The sequence below is a fragment of the Crocuta crocuta genome, unplaced genomic scaffold, assembly GCF_008692635.1.
Source record: "Crocuta crocuta isolate KB4526 unplaced genomic scaffold, BGI_CrCroc_1.0 scaffold95, whole genome shotgun sequence".
In the NCBI taxonomy this organism is placed as follows: Eukaryota; Metazoa; Chordata; class Mammalia; order Carnivora; family Hyaenidae; genus Crocuta; species Crocuta crocuta.
The window spans coordinates 14102381-14121092 of NW_027530971.1; the positions used below are offsets into that span (position 1 = coordinate 14102381).

At 49.6% G+C, this 18712-nt stretch overlaps 2 protein-coding genes across 3 annotated transcripts in view; one reads left to right on the forward strand and one right to left on the reverse strand.

Moving 5' to 3' along the window:
- The window catches only part of GSN (gelsolin), a 53398-nt gene extending 48042 nt beyond the window's left edge, over positions 1-5356 (forward strand). For both annotated transcript variants that reach the window (XM_077769959.1, XM_077769958.1), the window contains 5 exons: positions 817-991; positions 2014-2138; positions 2340-2417; positions 4314-4374; positions 4975-5356. In XM_077769959.1, coding sequence (XP_077626085.1) covers positions 817-991; positions 2014-2138; positions 2340-2417; positions 4314-4374; positions 4975-5144 — 609 coding nt within the window. In that variant the 3' untranslated portion in view covers positions 5145-5356. The remainder of the gene's footprint in view (positions 1-816; positions 992-2013; positions 2139-2339; positions 2418-4313; positions 4375-4974) is intronic.
- Positions 5357-8215: 2859 nt separating this feature from the next.
- The window catches only part of STOM (stomatin), a 29685-nt gene continuing 19188 nt past the window's right edge, over positions 8216-18712 (reverse strand). Inside the window, exons 5-7 of the mRNA XM_077769961.1 lie at positions 17549-17752; positions 16435-16569; positions 8216-10290 (exon numbers count right to left, since the gene is read on the reverse strand). Coding sequence (XP_077626087.1) covers positions 10096-10290; positions 16435-16569; positions 17549-17752 — 534 coding nt within the window. The 3' untranslated portion in view covers positions 8216-10095. The remainder of the gene's footprint in view (positions 10291-16434; positions 16570-17548; positions 17753-18712) is intronic.

Here is an 18712-nt window from a genome sequence, read left to right on the forward strand (position 1 = left end):
TTGCAAGATGGTGGGGTTGGGGCATAAGTTAAGAAACATCTCATTGCACCTTCCCTGCCCTGGCAAACAGAACTGTATGTCTTAAGACTTCCTCTTGTCTCGGGGCGCCTGGGTGGCTTAGTCGGTTAAGCGTCCGACTTTCGCTTAGGTCATGATCTTGCGGTTCGTGGGTTCGGGCCCCGCGTCGGGCTCTGTGCTGACTGCCAGCTCAGAGCCTAGAGCCTGTTTCAGTCTGTGATTCCCTCTCTCTCTGACCCTTCCCTGCTCACACTGTCTCTCTCTCTCTCTCTTAGAAATAAATAAAACATTAAAAAAATTAAAAAAATAATAAAAATAAAATTTGAAAAAAAAAAAAAAAAGACTTCCTCTTGTCTCAAGGATGCCTGGTGCCCCTTGCATACCTGCCACAACGGGAAGTTCACTACTTAACAGTCCATTCTTCACCATCTGGACCCTGTCTGATTACATTCCAGATGGCTACTATCCCTTTTATGGTGGGAGGTGCACATAATCCTATAGGATGGTCTGAACAGCCTAGAGGAGAATGGGACTATCTCACCTCCTTTGTTCTGGGTACTCAGCTTCTGTTAATGCAGCCCAGAATTCTAGAATTACCTTGGGAGCCATAGTTCATTAGTGAATCATGGGAGTGGGTCAGCGAAGCTTTTCATTGTCCAATGCGCCCTCAGTTGTGATGGGTACATTCTTCCACGTCTCCACCTAAGAGCTGGTCCTGCAGCAGGGTCCCCTGGGCACTGAGGAGGGGACTGAGGACTTTTTGTCTGGCTTCTGATTAATCGAACTCTGCCTTCCCAGATAATTCCTAAAGCTGGTGCACTGAACTCCAATGATGCCTTTGTCCTGAAAACCCCCTCGGCCGCCTACCTGTGGGTGGGGGCAGGAGCCAGCCAGGCCGAGAAGACAGGGGCCCAGGAGCTGCTCAGGGTACTGCGGGCCCAACCTGTGCAGGTTGCAGAAGGCAGCGAGCCAGGTAGGATCTGGGGCCAGGGGGGCCTGTGGCCGTTAGATTTCCCTCCCTCCTTTCTGCTTGGGGGGGCTCCATATCCCTGCCCTTTCTCCGTACCTGTCCCCTTTTGTGTGTTCAACAGAAGCAGGTTAGATTAAAGTGAGGGCTATCGTCAGTGAGAGGGAGGCCTCCAGGAGTTAAGAGAAAGCAGAGCTCAATGCAGGCTGGGACATTCAGGGAGGGCTGCTGGAGGAGGTGGTCACTTGCTAGGAGGCCTTGAACGACAGGTGGAGTAACAGCCTCATGGAGGCAGAGTCTCTCCTAACCTTAAGAATTTCTATGGACAGAAATGCCAAAAGCCTGCTCTGTTTTCCAGAACATTGGGAGGAACACCTTTATGGCAGCCCTCAGTCTTCCTGCTCTGCTTTTGAGTCCATTCCCTCCCGCCTGATGCTTAGTAGAAATCGGGAAGAGTAGCTGCACTGTCCAATGGAACTTTCTGAGACAATAGACATGTTCATACCTGCAGTGTCCAGTTTGGTGGCCACTAGTCACGTGTGACTAATAAGCACTTGAAATATGACTGCTGGGAATTGATGAGACTGAATGTTTAACGGTCTTTAATTCTAATGAACTTAAATAGCCACCTAAGGACAGAGCAGGTGTAGTGGAAAGAATAGGGGAATTCGAGTCAGACAAGATTCATATCCTGCCTTTACTCCTTACTAGCTGTGTGATGTCGGGTGAGTTGCTTAACCTCTCTGAGCCGCAGTTACCTTGTTTGTGGAGCAGGGATAATTATCCCTATCCGCAGTGCTGTCGTCATTCCTGGCTGTGTGTACTGCCAAGTCTGCCCTCTCTGGGCCCATTTCATCACCTCGAAATTCCCTCAGGCCCCTCCCCTACTGGCCCCCCCGGGATTCGAAGGCAGAGGGGGGATTGAGAGCAGTGAGTTGTGCTAGGGCAGGGTGTATGGTGGGGTCTGATGAGAAGCGCTGGGGGGGAGGCGGCATCTGTCGGCAGCTGGTGTGGCCTCCCCCTCACAGACAGCTTCTGGGAGGCGCTGGGCGGGAAGGCTGCCTACCGCACGTCCCCACGGCTGAAGGACAATAAGATGGACGCCCACCCTCCTCGCCTCTTTGCCTGCTCCAACAAGATCGGACGTTTCGTGGTGAGCCCCCGCGGAGGTTTCTGCCTCCACTTACTCACTGGGAGGCGGGATTGCAAGGAGTGTGGCGTCAGCAGCAGGGCAGGGAGCAGCCCTCAAGGGCACAGCAGGAGGAAGGATCCCCTGCTGGCTGGAGCAGAGGGGGCCGCCCAGGGCAAGGAGGGCCTCTGGATGCCCCGTGTTAACCCTTCTGTTCCTTCCCAGATCGAAGAGGTTCCTGGCGAGCTCATGCAGGAAGACCTGGCCACAGATGACGTCATGCTCCTGGACACCTGGGACCAGGTGGGTGGAGGACGGAAGGCGTAGGCTCTCGGGGGCTGAGGGAGGCGCTAGACTGCAGCTCTGAGATCAGTTGCCAGAAGGACTTGAAAGAGCCAGAGGTTGCTGGAAAGGTCCCTGAGCTGCTGCAAGTCGCTTTCCCTTTCTGGGCCTCCATTTCCTCATTTGCAAAATGGGAGTGATGGGACCTACCTTGCCTAACTCAACGAGATGAGGTGTAGATAAGATCACCTTGCAAACTGCGAGACACCGTATAAATGCCAATCGGGTGACCAGCATTGTCTCCCAGGCCTTAGGGGAATGTGAACTCCTCCCTGAATCTACCGGTAAAGAAACTTGAGCTTAGCATATCATCTGCAGGCATAAACTGTCCACAGAATGTCCTCTGGACATTTTGAAGTGCATCTCCTTCTGTTTGGGAGGGCTCTGAGCTCTCTCTGCTTCACCTCCTGGGGAAGGCTGTTGGTGTAGCACTAGGAGGAATGACGGTGTCACTCATTCGGGTGACCAGTATTAACTGAGCACCTGCTTTGTGCCAGACACTGCTTTAGGTGCTGGGGACAGGGTAGTATATAAAGTAGACATTCTCCTGCCCTCGCACGACTTAACATTCTTGAGGGGGATGCAGTCAGTAGCCCTTCCTATCAGAGTTATCAAAGTTGGAGACGGCAGCCACAGAGGAGTGAGCTCCCCCCAGCTCTTCTTGTCGGGATGCCCGTTGGAAGATCAGTACCAGAATGTTTGCAGCTTGAGCCGTCCAGCTCTTGTCAGTTGCTCCGCTGGCTACGTAATCTGTTCATTCATCTGTGTATTCGTTCATTCAGCCCACGTTTACTCCACACCACTGTCTTCCAGGAAAAATGCTGGAATCCTGTGACGAGCAAAGTAGACCCAATACCTGCTGTGAAGGGGCTTCTAGTTTAGCAGGGAACACGTTTGTAAATCAGAAAGAGAAAGTCTGGTATTTTATTATCTGACAGCATCTGATCAGTGACAGGTGCTCCTTAAAATATTTTTAAAACTTTCGTAACGTTTATTCATCTTTGAGAGAGGGACAGAGTGCAAGCAGGGGAGGGGCAGAGAGAGAGGGAGACATAGAATCTGAAGCAGGCTCCAGGCTCTGAGCTGTCAGCACAGAGCCAACGTGGGACTCAAACCCATGAACCATGAGCTCATGACCTGAGCTGAACTCAGATGCTTAACTGACTGAGTCCCCCAGGTACCCTTTTAAAATATTTTAGATACGCATACAAACTGTCATATTACAAGACTTGTATTAAGGCTCATGACAGTGGTAGTGGTGGTAAGTTGTTTTCATTCCTTCCGAGCCTTAGAGCCATGCGGCCCAGACCCACAGAAATGGCACAGAGCAGACTCAGTGCATGTTTGGTGTGTGTATATACGTTTGGCCGCTCATTTGTTGAGCAAATAAATGCCAGACTTCTAGAGAAGGCTCTCAAACTCATAGTTAAACAATGTTAGTGAGCGAGGGGGCTGAGATGGGGGGTCATGGGGTGGCGGAGCCTGAGGCAAGCTGGAATTGCTGGTCTAAAGTCAGATGGGGGGTGGGGCTGCCACACAGCTTCGTCCACATGAGGGTGAAGGCCCGTGGTCACCAGACCCTCCCAAGTTTTCAAGAGAACGTGGAATTCTAGATTTTAACGCAAGCTGGTAACGAAACTTGGCCAAACAGGCAACAGACCAACGTGCGGTGGTGGGTGGGCAAAGAAAGTGTGTCTGAAGGTCACCAGTTTGCAGACCCTGTTCCACATCCTTCCGGTCCTGGTGTGTGGGCCGTGCCCAGTCCCGGCCGGGCACCAGGGGCCCGCGCGTTCTCCCTCCAGCAGGGAGCGTGCGCCGCGCCCTCATGTACGCTTTTCGTTTCATGCCTCACTCCAGGTCTTTGTCTGGGTTGGAAAGGATTCTCAAGAAGAGGAAAAGACAGAAGCCCTGAGCTCTGGTGAGGACCACGTCTGCCTGTGGGTCTGTCTCCTGTGGTGCGGTGGGAACGGCTTCCCGCGCGGGTCTGGGAGTTCGTGACAACGGGGTGGCACTTCCCCATCCGTGGTCAGCCCCTGTGAGCCCTGCCTGGGGCCCTGGAAGAGCAGACTGGCTCCCTCGGAAAGCCTCAGGTCATGCCAGGGAAAGGCTGCTTGCTTTAAGTTTCCAGAATGCCCGTGGACCCAACTCCTCAGTGTTTAGATGTTAGGAAGCAGATCTGGTAGCTGCCCGGGTCTGATTTGGGAGGCAGAACCCTAAATATGGTTCTTTAATATCTTCCAAAGGGGAGAGCGAGAGAGCAAAATGATATAAACTTTGTGAAGCAGGGGGTTCAGCCGTGAAGGGGCTGTCCCTTCCTGTGTTCCCCGGGGCAGGGTGATGGAGGAGCCTTGTGCGCTCATCGCCCTTAAGGGACGGGAGCGTCTAGCACAGGGACTGGCCATCGGAGGCACTAGGAACAAAAGCCATCGGGGGCAGCTCCTGGCCTGAGCCACCTCTCCTTGGTGAAGGAGGCACTAAGGATTCCTGGGCTTTTCTTTCCTTGCGTGTGTGTCTGCAGCTAAGCGGTATATCGAGACGGACCCGGCTAACCGCGACAGGAGGACCCCCATCACCATCGTGAAGCAAGGCTTCGAGCCACCCTCCTTCGTGGGCTGGTTCCTTGGCTGGGATGACAACTACTGGGCTGTGGACCCCTTGGACAGGGCCATGGCCGAGCTGGCTGCCTGAGGACGGGCAGGCCCCACCCCCGTCACTGCTCAGTGCCTTTTATAACAGTCCAGCCCCCGGAGACCTTACGGCAAGCAGGGCCACTCTGGTGTGTGTGAGTGTGTTTCTACAGTAGCCAAAAACAGCCATGCAGAGATTCAGGTCCTTGCATAATTGTCTCATGTATCTCTCCTTTTGGAAATTGAATTCAATAAAAGCTTTTTTGAAGTGTGTTAGCCTGTCGTGGCTCAGTATGTTTCGGCTATTGTTCTGGGGGTTCCCAGTGCCTGTGAGCGGGTGGCTAGGCTCCTTCACTGTGTGTGAATCCTGGACCTCCGGGAAGCAGATGCCAGGATGAGATGGAATGTGATGGAATGAGGGGGCCTCCGGGGAACTGCTGTGTGAAAGGAAAACGAGAGGGAACTGAGGGAGCCGCTGGGCTGAGATGCAAGGCTGACCCCACGCGAAGGAGGGAGGGGGAGAAGGCCGGGTGGAAGCCATCCCAGATGGCCGTGCCGTCCAGGGAAGTTCGGCAAAGCTTTCAGGGAATGCTTGCACCAAAGTAAAAAATTAAAAAATAAAAATAAGGAAATTTTTTTTAATGGTATGTGGTGTGGTCCCAATCTTGTAATTTTTTTTTATTGTGGTAAACTCAATATAATAATCGTTTTGACCATTGCGGTGTCATTAAATACATTTTACAGTGTCGCGAGGTCAGCGCCACTGTCTACACCCAAACCTTTTTCATAATCTCAGGGAGGATGCTGTGCCCATGACACAGAGCTCCTTGTCCCTCCTTCCTCTTTGCTCCTGGTAACCTTTTATTTTTTTAAGTTTATTTATTTATTTTGAGAGAGAGTACCAGCAGGGAGGGCCGAGAGACAGGCAGCACTGTCAGGGCAGAGCCCCACGAGCGGCTGGAACGGAATCATGAGATCCTGACCAGAGCCGAAACCAAGAGTTGGACTCTTAACCGACTGAGCCACCCGGGTGCCTCTGCTCCTGGTAACCTTCATTTGACTTTCTGTCTCTATGGATTTGCCTTTTCTCATGTGTCCTCTGTGTCTGACTTATTTCACTGAGCATAATGTTTTCTCAATTCAGACGTTTTATAGCAAATATCAAAATTTCATTCCGTTTTGTGGCTAAATAATACCCCACCGTGTGTATACACATTTTGTTTAACCATTCATTCATCAGCGGCACTCACTCAGGTCATTTCCACCTTTTGGCTATTGTGAGCCAGGCTGCTGTGAACACTGGGGCGCAGGTAGCTCTTTGATTCAAAGAGTTTTTAGCCGAAGTCCAATCAGACAGCGAAGGCGCCCTGTGCCTCCCAGGAGCCGGGGAGGCGTGGCTTTGGTGAGCCTGTGGGGACAGCTGGGGCCCTTAGGCATTTGTGTTCCCTGCTGTAGAAGTCCCCACTGCCGCTAGGCCCTGGAACTATCTGCCTTTAGGCCCTAGAACTATCTGCCTTCACCTCCCTGGGTTTCCCTGTGTTCGGGGGTCATTTGGCTGCCCCAAAGCTGTTTGGAGAAATACCATCACGAGAGGTGCCCCTGAATGCTCCCAAAGTGTGGGAGAGGGACTTCCTCTGTGCCCTGCTTTGTCCCCACCCCCCCACCCCGGACCCTGAGTCTCTGTCCATGCTCAGGGAGTCACCAAGTCCCTCTTAGACTCTTCCATGAACTTCTCCTAAACCTTTTCTCCATGGATGTTCCAAACCAGAGCAAGGAGATGCTGTGGGACAGACCTCTTCTCCTCCCCTCTGTTCTTGTCTTTTCTCCCGATACTCTCCCTGCTTCTGTTCCATGCCACCTCCCTGAGTCCCAGAGTCCCACCCCCACTGGTTACAGAGACTCCCATTCATAGGTAGAACAGAAGCCAGGGTGAGGTGTAGGTGCTGGGAAAGGTGTGCAGGTGTGTTTACACTGAGATTTCCAAAGCTGCAGATCACTCGATTGCCCAGCGGGCTTTTTAAAAGCATAGATGCCCCAGGGGCCCTACCTCCAGGGATTCTGATTCATTGCAGAGGTGATAAGGGGAGTGGAGAAGGAATTTTCCAGGTGAGACATGGGGGCAGGGAGGGATTCAAGTCATCTCAGGCAGAGTGTGCAAGTGCAGAGGGAGAAGTGGGGAGCAGGTGGGGAGCGCTAGGCCTCACATCTTGAGAGGTAGGCTGGGCCCACCTCAACGGCCCTGCCAAGGGATTTGGACGTGATCTTGTGACTCCTACCTCACTTACCCCAAAGGGTTACTTTCACGGTCAAAGCCACCACTTTGACAGATGCGAAGTCCTGGAACAAAAGCAGCACTTACAGCCTAGACTTTCCAGGGCCTTCCCTCAAGGTGGGTGGAGTCCTGTCCAGACAAGCCAGCTCCCCTCCTGGAAACCTGTGGGAGGTCAAATTGCAGGCAGACCTGCCCCTGAATTCTTCATTTCCTCTACTTGCATTCAAGGTGGTTTATTGGCCAATTTCAGTTTATCGGTGGCTGTGGCCTCAGAACTCTACAGTGCTCCCCAAAAGGAAGTTGCCCGGGACAACAGAGTGGCTCGGACTTCACATTTTTCTCTCAAAGTTCAACCACAGAGTGTCTCCTCCTAACAATTTTTTCCCTCAAAAAAACGACCTTGGATTTTGTCATCTACGATATAGAAGTCATCGTGAGGTGCCGTGACAGGTGGCAAAGGCCTGGCCTGCGCTCGGATCCCATGCCTGACCTAGGGCTGATCAGTAGCTACCTGGTGTGTGCTCTGGGCCAGGCATTGGAGCTGTAACAGGCCACGGGGTGACAGAAGCAAGTTCCTGTCCTGTTTGGATTTGGGCAAAGGGAGAGGAAACCAGCAAAGGATTCTAGGTGTCCGTGGCTCTCCGACATCCCAGGGTGGATATGTGCGCCGGTGCACCAGAAGGGCCTAGCCAGGAAGGGCAGCAGTCGGGCAGCTGTAACCCCTCCCTGCTTTTCGGCCCGCATAGAGCTCCCTGGGAAGCCACCGCCGCCAGCCCGGGGCTGGAGGACCACACGTGCCACTTCTGAAAAATGAAATCCACAGACGCCAAGTACAGGCAGGAACTGACTCTCACAGAGAATGAGCAAAAGTGCACACTTTATTATGTACAGCATTGGAAAGGGAGGCCATGTGGAAAACACTCTTGCACCAGCGCTCATCCTACACCCTTTTGCCTTCCTCCCTCTCAAGCAATTTAATCCCAACCTATTGGGCTGTGAATCCACGAGGCAGAGAGGCGAAGACTGGTATCTGGAAATGGGGACAGTCAAAGGAGCAGAAATCACTGTTACTCTAAGCCTGAGAAGAGACTTTCAGCCAGGATACGGGGCTGTTTCCTGGTCCTCACTGGTCAAGGGTGAGCCACCTCATGAAAAGAGAGATCATTAGTTGAAAATTATAAATAGAAATGTAACTTGAGTTCCAAGTCAAAACGCGCCATATACATCTAATAAACTCCACCAGGAACCTGGATGCGTGGCTCAAGGTCTTCTAAAATAAGCTTGGAAATGGGCGCTAGGGAAGGGGACACTCACAGTCTGGGATTGACCGAGGGACGCAGCCAAGGATCGGTATGAAGGGTGGCTCTGGGTATGGGAGCTGCCATTCCTAAGAGCTCTGTAGGTGAACTCAGAGCCATGAGGAGGAAGTGGTTTAAGTGTCACCAGCCAGGTTTTTGAACCAACAGGAAGAATGCCACTTTGCTCGGATCCACAGGCATTTGTATAAAGGTGCTTCCTACCATTGTGAAACAAGAAAGCATGGGTCAGAGAGGGCGCCCACTTCCTCTTTGGGCACTGACATCCAGTATAGAAAAGGACGACTTGGCAAAAAAAAAACCAAACCCTACATCTATATATACCCTAAGTCTGACAGTGTCTTCCCAAGCTCATTGACTATTATGTGCCCAATATATTGTGAATTCCTTATAATGTTGAATGGCTGGGCCTGGTAACCAAGATATTTCACAGTATACACTATTAAGAGCATGCAGACAATAAGAGAGAACTGCTGTAGATATTTTTTTTAAAAAAGATTGGTCCTTAAGCTATTCAAATGGGTATACAAAGAACTGTTTATAGAACTTAGAGAATATTTTATTTAAAAAATCAGAACTATTTAGAACCTGATATATGAAAATAGGCAAAAGTGAGGAAAAAGCACTTTTGTGACAAGTATTTAGCTGGTTTGAAAGACCACAGAGGAAACACTGAGTCATAAAGAGACTCAAAGAAGTTTGAAAGAAAGGGAGAGAAGAAACACATTATTCTTAAAGGATCTCTGGGATAGTAGATTTAAAAGTCTTTCAAGGGTTAAGATAATCTTTTTCAGTGACCTTGACCATTTCCCCCAGTGCTGACGGGTACGGGCATGAAAATGCCAACTCTCAAGTTAGGATTATTTTGAAACAAGGTCTGGGCTTAGAAAGTGGACGGATGGTAGGAAAATTTCCTTAAGGTTCCCTGGAGGTAAGGCACATATGGCCCAGAGAAGCAGGTCGTAGCCCAGGGTCATGCTTTCTGTAAAGCATTTGTCCAGCCAGGGTGTCAAGTGGTGGTTATAACCTATTTTCTCACCTTTGGTCTGGCTGCAGACAGATAGAGGGAGCAGAATGACCCAGTGAAAGTCAGAAGAAGGGGGATCTAACCTATTACATAATGATCTAAATGTATGAATTTTAAATAGTTTAAAAGAGTAAGAAATGATCTTACAGACCACCAGTCGCCAACCCCCTCCCCACATCCCTTCTCTCTCTCAGTATTTACAAGCTAACGATCTTCACCTGTGTCTGTTGCTAGGCTCACTACACACTCTAAGCACCTCGCAGTCAACATACGGAACAGGAAAGGGAGGAAGAGTAGTCAAGGTCCCACCCTACTCTCTCCTTACGGGCTAAAGGCTGATTTGGTCCCCACTCTACCCTGGAAGGGAAGGGTGCACCTCTGTGTCGGCCGCTGTGGCTCACTGTTTTGCCCCTACGATGCCTTGCAACATGTCTATGGGCAGGGGGAAGACGATTGTGGAGTTCTTCTCAGCGGCGATGGTGGTCAGGGTCTGGAGGTACCGCAGCTGAAGGGCCGCGGGGGACTCCGTGATGACCATGGAGGCTTCCTTCAGAGCCCTGGACGCGTTCATTTCTCCCTCGGCCGCGATGACCTATGGGACAGGAGGAGGGAGGGGTCATACTGAAAATACGGGTGTCAGGGGGCAGTCTTCAAACTGAGGTACGCACATGAAGCCTTCCAGGAGTGCGCCACCATCGTTTCAAGCAGATCCATTCCCAGTTACCCTGTTTCCATATGTCCTTTTCCCTTATCTGATTCACCAGAGTATGTGCCTGAGATGGAGACTGAGTGTCTTGCTGTGGCTTTTCTTGCATGCGTCAGGGGACTGAGCAGAGGGGCGATTCAAAATAGGGGTTGAGAAAGTGACTAGTGACTGGACACAAATCCTTTTGCAAGTCAGATGGATTTCCAGTTGAGAGAAAAAGAGAGAGGGGGAGAGAGACAGAGAGACAGAAGCTTAAGCAGGCTCTATGCCCAGCAGTGCCCAATATGGGGCTTGATCTCACAACTGTGAGATCATGACCTGACAAAAATCAAGAATCAGATGCTCAACGGACTGAGCCATGCTGGCGCCCCTAATTCCAGTCCTTGATTTTAAAGAAAGGAAAGAGGCCCTTACGGAACTGAAAGCTGATGAGCATTAAACATATTTTTTTTTTAAATGTTTTATTTATTTCTAGGAGAGAGAGAGAGAGAGACAGCGTGAACAGGGGAGGGTCAGAGAGAGAGGGAGTCACAGACTGAAACAGGCCCCAGGCTCTGAGCTGGCAGTCAGCACAGAGCCCGACGCGGGGCTCGAACCCACGAACCGCGAGATCATGACCTAAGCGAAAGTCGGACGCTTAACCGACTAAGCCACTCAGGCGCCCCGAACATATTTTTTAATGAAAGATCACTGTATGATTTTTAACACACAAATTCAGAGGCAATATGAAGAACTGCGTGGCATGACTTTAAACACAACTTTTATTTCCACCTATTTATTCATGTAAAGTTCTTAGTCCTTTTATGTAGAAAAATGAAAAGTAAAGACTAGAATTGATGTTTAATCTTGTCTCATTCTGGCAATAAGTAATAGCCAGCTACAAAGACAGGAATTCTTCATCTTGTTAAGATAAGCATTTCTAGTTTAAAAAAAATTATTTAGGAGAAATTCTGAAACATTTAAACGCCTTATCCATAGTCACAGGAAATGTTTAAAATATTTATTTTAACTTCAACACTCGGGATGCCTGGGTGGCTCAGTCGATCAAGTATCCGACTCTTGATTTCAGCTCAGGTCATGATCTCATGGTTCATGGGATCGAGCCCCATTGAGGGCTTTTTGCTGACAGTGAGGAGCCTGCTTGGGATTCTCTCCCTCTCTCTCTCTACCCTTCCCCGCATGTGCTCTCTCTCTCTCTCAAAATAAGTAAAGTTAAAAAAAAAACCCACTTCAATACTAAATGTGTTGCAATAGGAATAATAAAGGAATTCACGACAAAATGTATTAGGAAAAGAATCCATGAGAAAGTAGAGTAGAAATGCAAGTTCAAGGAGGAAAAGGGACAATGAAACATGCCTGACTACTGAAAGAGCCTATTTACATATTTTAAATAGATGATGGAATCATTATGTTATTTGACTTTCACTGGATACACTGAAATGAATGGTGTTAATGGTTTTAATTAATTAATTATTTAAAACCTTATTTTTTTTTAGTAATCTCTATACCCAATGTGGGGCTCAAACTCATGACCTCAAGATCAAGAGCTGCATGTGCCGCCCACTGAGCCAGCAGATGCCCCAGTCAGTTAAGCATTTGACTCTTGATTTTAGCTCAGGTCATGATCTCACAATTTGTGAGTTTGAGCCTCACACTGGGCTCCACACCGAGAGTGCAGAGCCTGTTGGGAGTCTCTCTCTCTCTCTCTCTCTCTCTCTCTCTCTCGAAAATAAACAGTTAACATAAAATAAAATGTCAATATTTAAAACATGTCAGAGGTTACAGGCTTAGCTAAGTATATAAATTCAAATGCCAATTTTCACACGTGTATCTAAAATGTGTGATGGGACACGTGGTTTGTCTAAATCCCTCTAGAGGTTACATGGGCATAAAAGTATGAACACCACCGGGGTGGTGGGGAGGGCAGGGGCTTTGGAGCGGGACAGGCTTGTACTCAAATTCCACACCTAACCCTCACCAGCTGAGTGTCCTTGGAGAGGTTATTTAACATTCTGAGCTCTGGTTTCTTACTCGTAAAATGGGATAGCCCCTGCTGCCCTCTGGGGCCATTGTGAGGAAGAGAGAAAGGTATAGTAAGTGTGGAACGTATAAATGGAGGCTATTGTATAGGAAAGGCAAGTGGGAAGTCAAGACCTGAGTTTTGGGTCCGCCTATGCCTTAATGTGTAAAAGATTCAGAAGCCAGTCAAGGCAGTGACTTTCACTCCATAATCCTAGGAGATGCATGAGGGTACCACGCTCGTTGAGCTTAACAGCGTAGTTACAACGGGACTGTTTTCACAGGGATCTCAAGATATTCATGGTTCATAATATTCCCATGAATATCAGAGTTGAAAGCAGTAGTCTTAACGACCAGTGGAGTTTCATACACTTAGACAGTAAGCGCTGGGAGCCACCTAGGGGTCAAGCCCTGTGCAATAGCCAGTGGGAGAGTGGGCCCCCTTGCCTCCTTCAGCTCCCGGCCAAGCAGGGAAGACAGACATGGGGACAGACCACCTGATTCCAGCATGAGAAATGCTGACGGAGACAGGGACAAGGCACAGGGACGGCACTCAGGGAAGGGAAGCAGGGTTCGCGGAACGTGAGCCGATGAGATTCCAGACACTGGCTAGGACGGGAGGAAGGCTTTGTTGCTTGGACAGAGATGAAGAAGAATGCTTCAGGCAGCACGCACGCAGAGGCGCCGAGGTTTTAAAAAGCTGGTATGTTCCTGAAAAATGTAAGTGGCGCAATGCAGCGTGAGGCTGAGGGGAGGCTGGGGCGTTTCGTCTGCGCTCTGGAGGCAGCAGGGAGCTGAACGGTTTTGAGCAAGGAGCTTCAGCAGATCCAGGTGGAGAAAACACACCGACAGACATCAGAGGACAGAGAAGGGGAGACCCTGAGAGCGGCTAACAGGACAGCCGCGGAGTGGCCGGTGAGATTGGTGCGAGCGCATTTCTGTTGGATACACGCCGCCAGACAGTTCTCCAAAACGGTGTTACCAAATCTACCGTCTCACTAACAAAACAGGAGGGCGAGTTCTTCCCTCACCAACACTTGGTTCTTTTCTTTTCCTTTTTCCTTTCAGCCAACCTAGTGGGTGTCTAGTGTTGCATCTGCTTGTGATTTGAATTTGCATTTCCCTGACAGCGAATTAACTTGAGGAATTTCTCTCTGAAGGCTCTTAATCTATAGGCTCTCCTACCCTTTTCCTTCACAACTTATGTGTTGAAGAAACCGACTCCCTATTTTCCATGAGAACCTGACAGTATGGTTTTGGGTGTTGTAGGGTTACTGTATTTAAAAGGATAGACTCCTTGAGATTCTATGTGTTCACCCTACTCTTAAAGACAGTCATTGCCCAGGTCCGTGGGACTGTTCCGGATGACCCCTACAGCCTCGTCGGGGTGGGAGCACAGTAATTCAGGATTCTAACCGGCTTCCTTTCTCTCTTCCCATTGTTATCAGGGCTGCATTCCTAACTGGTGAAAGCACTTGCCCAAGACACTTAGTCCATCATGGAAAGTCCAGAGGAGCCAGAGGGGAATCCTAATGTCCACTGCCACTAATCGACTGTGTGACCTTGAGGAAATCACATACATTTCCTGGGCTCAACCCTTCCATCTGAATAGTGGGATAGCAAATACATTTGATTTTTAGGCCCAGTGCCAAGCAGTTGAGCACTGTTACCTGGAGGGCAACAGAAGGGTTCTGAGGTCAAGCCTAAGCTCAGTGGAAAACAGTGCTGTGCTTCATTACNGGGGGCAGCATCTGGGCCAGGTTACTTGTCAGCTTCAGAAAATAATCTCTAACGATTCCTCAGTTCCTGACTTTCAAACAGTCTATTCGATATGGCTTAGAAATGCGGCTGTTGGTTAATGATGTAATCTAGGTAAAAGTGATTCCTGTTTTTCAAAAGACTAATTTGATTATAGTAGGGCATATTTAATGTTTCCAGAAATACCACTTAGTCTTCTCAGTGTGATGGCAGTGCCTGAGGGTTCTGCAGTGTCACCAGGTCATCCTCATAAGCATCAATTATCATGTTAGGAAAACCTAACAATCCTGGTTAGTAGAAAATTCTGGGTATAGTGTGTCAAAGGATCTGCTATTCTGTTTGATGCTGGCTGAGAAATTACAGTGCCCAACTGGTGGCTTAAAGGGCACCCTACTAGGGGGCAGGGCTCTGTGCTTAGTTGGTTATCTCCAGCTACTATCATTTTCTTTCTTTTAAAAAAATTTTTTTAATGTTTATTTTTGAGAGGGAGAGAGACAGTGTGAGTGGGGGAAGGACAGAGAGAGAGGGAGACATAGAATCCAAAGCAGGCTTCAGGCTCTGAGCTGTCAGCACAGAGCCCGACACGGGGCTCAAACTCAGAGACCGTGAGATCATAACCTGAGCCGAAGTCACATGCTTAACCAACAGCCACCCAGGAGCCCCTACTATTATTTTCCAGCAACAACAATGGAGTGGTTTCCCCTTGTGTCTTGTGAGATCTGTCAAGTCCACAGCAATCCCTTCAGGAAGACTGACCCTCTTCCTCCGCCCATTCATAGGCCAGGGGCTGTGGGACCTAATTAATATCTGCTTCTGCCCATTTATAAAAAATGTAATGTTTATTTTTGAGAGAGAGAGACAGAGTGCGAGCAGGAGAGGGTCAGAGAGAGGAGACAGAATCTGAAGCAGGTTCAGGCTATGAGCCCTCTGCACAGAGCCTGACGCGGGGCTCAAACCCACAAAACATGAGATCAAGACCTGAGCTGAAGTCAGATGCTTAACAGACTGAGCCACCCAGGCGCCCCCTGAGTTTGCCCTTTTGACCAAACTTTGGCCAAAGAGAATCTCTCTGCTATGAATCTGGAATCAAGGCTGGTCCATCCGCCTTAGAGTTCAACTGAGGGAGGTATGTAAACTTGAGAGTCGACACTCCACCCTCCAGCTGTCAGCAGTGAGATGAGGCCTGGGAGATGGAATGATTAGCATCCGTGGTCCTGACCACACTGCAGTCCCTGGCATCATCCATTCCTGATGGGACTTGACTTCTTCCCATCCTTGGGTTTGGCAAGATAGCCCTGTGCCCTCATGAATTAGCTCGAGACTCTCTTTTCTGGGTGGGATGAATAGATACTTCCTCAACACTTCTAGGGGGCATGCACCCATGTGGGCTCAAGAAGCAGACAGGGATGGCGATGACCAGAAAGAGGGAAAAACGCAAATATCAGAGGGGTGAAGAAAAGGAAAGAGAACAGAGAGGAAGCGGGAACAGCAAGAAAGAAGAGAATCCTGAGAAAAGAGAGAATGAAAGCGAAGACAAAAATAGGCAAGGAACTGGGGCACCTGGGTGGCTCAGTCAGTTAAGCATCCAAAATCCAACTCTTGATTTTGGCTCAGGCCATGATCTCACAGTTCGTGAGTTCAAGCCCTGCGTTGGGCTCTGTGCTGACTGCTTGGGATTCTCTCTCCCTCCTTCTCTCTCTCTCTATTCCTATCCTGCTTGCACTGTCACTCTCTCTCTCTCTCTCTCAAAATAAATAAATTTCAAAAAAAACAGGATAGGGAAGGAACAAATGTAAGCACACTGACTGGACTGCCCAGCTGTCCTGAGTGGGGGACTCGGAGCACGAAGTGTGGGACGTGGGGGGGACATGCAGCCACAGAAGAACGAGGTGGCCCTGTACACACTGATGTGCTCGCAGGATGACGTTAAGTGAAAGGACCAAGCAACAGAACAATACACGTGGCGTGACCCTACTTCCGCAAAATAAACAAGCCAGCAGTCGAACACCCTAGTCAGATAAAACCCTGGTGTATACACTAAGCTGTCGCGACAGGTGGCCCCGTGGGGGGCTCGTGGCTTGAAGGGATAGAGAGGCTGTCAGCTTGACTAAACATGTTAAGATTATTTCTATTTTTATAACAACCACGTTTTCCTTAAAAAGGAAACTCGACAGGCAAAACAAACCGCGGAGGGCAGCGCAGGGGAGGGCACCGGAGGGCAGGGGAGCGAGGAAACGAGGAAAGGACGGTTACCTTGGCTCGGGCCTCGCGAGATGCTTCGGCCTCTGCGGCCATCGCTCTCTGGAGCTGCACGGGCAGTTTGACGTCTTTAATCTCCACGCGCTCCACCTTTATCCCCCAGTCGTCCGTGGCGTCGTCCAGGGTACACTGTTGGGAAGAGAGGAGGTGAGCCCAGAGTGCTCAGCGCAGCCCAGAGGCCTAGGGGAGAGCACTGGGGTCTGAGGCAGGCAGGGCACCGGGGGAGAGCCGGGAGAGACGTCACTGCGCTACGCTGGACAGAGGGCCGAGGTAGGGGCTGGGTCCCAGGGAGCTGATCTGGATTCTAGTCCTCAGAGGCTCATGCGGAGGCCGGCAAACTTTTCCTAACAGGGCCAGACAGTCGTTCTCTGGCTTCGGTCTCTGCCACAGCTGTGTAACAGCGCCCCTGTGGGCGCCAGCTGTGGGCAACACATAAACCAGCGCGAGCGGCCGCATCCCCAGAAAACGTTACTAACAGAAACAGGTGGCCAGCTGGCCCCCGATCTAACGTGACTCCGTGTGAGCCACATCACTTCTTTCTGCTTCAGCGTCGCCCCTTTACAATGGGTGGAACGAAATCCTACTTCCTGTCTCATACGGTGGTTGTGGACGTCAGGTAAGGTCACAGATCCTGCACGCAGTGACCCTGCTGTAAGTCACAAGATATCAGATTTGGGCACTTCATCTTCTTTGAAGAAGTCAGGTTTGTCCTGTAATCTATTACCCACGTAAGACTGGAAAGCATACGAGTTTCAAGGAGATCATGGGGCTCACCCAGAGAATTCAACATACCTGCACCACCTTGCAAAATGCACTCTGACTTATTATACTAAAGAAAAAGGTTAATATTAATTCTTGGAAAAAAAAAAAACCCTACACTGAAGGGAATAAAAAAAATGATGCAGGCCTCTGAGCTAGTAACCCATGAGCTTTTTGTGTGAAAAATATTCCCTTCCATCAGATAAAGTTTGAGAAAACCTTTCTATGAAGAAAAGAAGGCTGGTCAGCGGTTTCCCAACTGGGATGAGTAAAAACCTGTCAAACAACCAGTGACCCTTTGCTTCCTCCTTTAGTTTCTGGCGGGTCCCAGAGCCGGCACGCGCCTCACCTGCATGTTGTGTGCGATTTCTTCTCTGTCAGACAGGATCTGAGAGAGGTTCTTGGTGCCTAGGACGTTCCTCAGAGTTGTTTGTGCCAAAAGACGGGTTGCGGAGTCGGCGTTGGTGATGTTGGCCACAGCCAGGGTTGCGTTCTGCACGCGGTAATAGACCACGCCATCCACACTAATGGTCACGGAATCCTTGGTGAGGATCTGTAACAGGAAGGAAGCGGTTTTACGCTGGCCGACTAACTCCTTCTTTACTATGACTAAGAATGTTGTCCCACGGAACACCTTAAACAACTGATTTTCTCTAGTAAGCGCTATCGACTCAGTGTCTGTGTCCCTCATAATTCAGAGGCGGGGGCCTAACCCCCAACATGGTGGCAGTAGGAAGTGGGGCATTTGGGATGCGATCAGGCCACGAGGGTGGAACCCTCAGGGTCATCTAGGATCTAGGAAGCCGGCCCCCCTCAGACCCTGAGTCTGCAGGCTCCCTGACTTCTGGCCTCCAGGACTGTGAGCAATAAATTCTGTTGTTCCTGAGAACCTATGGGGTTTGGTTGTAGCAGCCCGAATGGACTAAGACAACAAAACATTAGGAAGTATGAATTTAGAATTTTAATAAAGTACATTCACTTATTCCTTAATTCTATTAATTCATTCAGTTATTCAACAAATACTGAGATACCACGCAGCAGCAGGAGCTGTGCCTTCAAAGAAGATGGGAACGAAGGGAGACTTTATGGGGCAAAGGAAGGACACTTGTAGGCGGCAGGGGTGGTATGTGAACTGCATCTTCAAGGAAGAAATAACAATTTTAATTTTTAATTTTTAAATTAAATTTTTTTATTTTATAAAATTTTTTTAATTTTTTTTTTGATGGGAAGAGAGAAACAGAGACAGAGCATGAGCAGGGGAGGGGCAGAGAGAGAGGGAGACACAGAATCTGAAACAGGCCCTAGGCTCTGAGCTGTGAGCACAGAGCCCGACATGGGGCTAGAACTCACGAACCACGCGATCATGCCCTGAGCTGAAGTCAGACACTCAACCGACTGAGCCACCCAGGTGCCCCTTTACATTTTTTATTTTAGAGAGATAGAGAACATGAGCAGAGGAGAGGGGCAGAGGGAGAGAAAGAGAGAGAGAGAGAATCCCAAGTAGACTCCACAC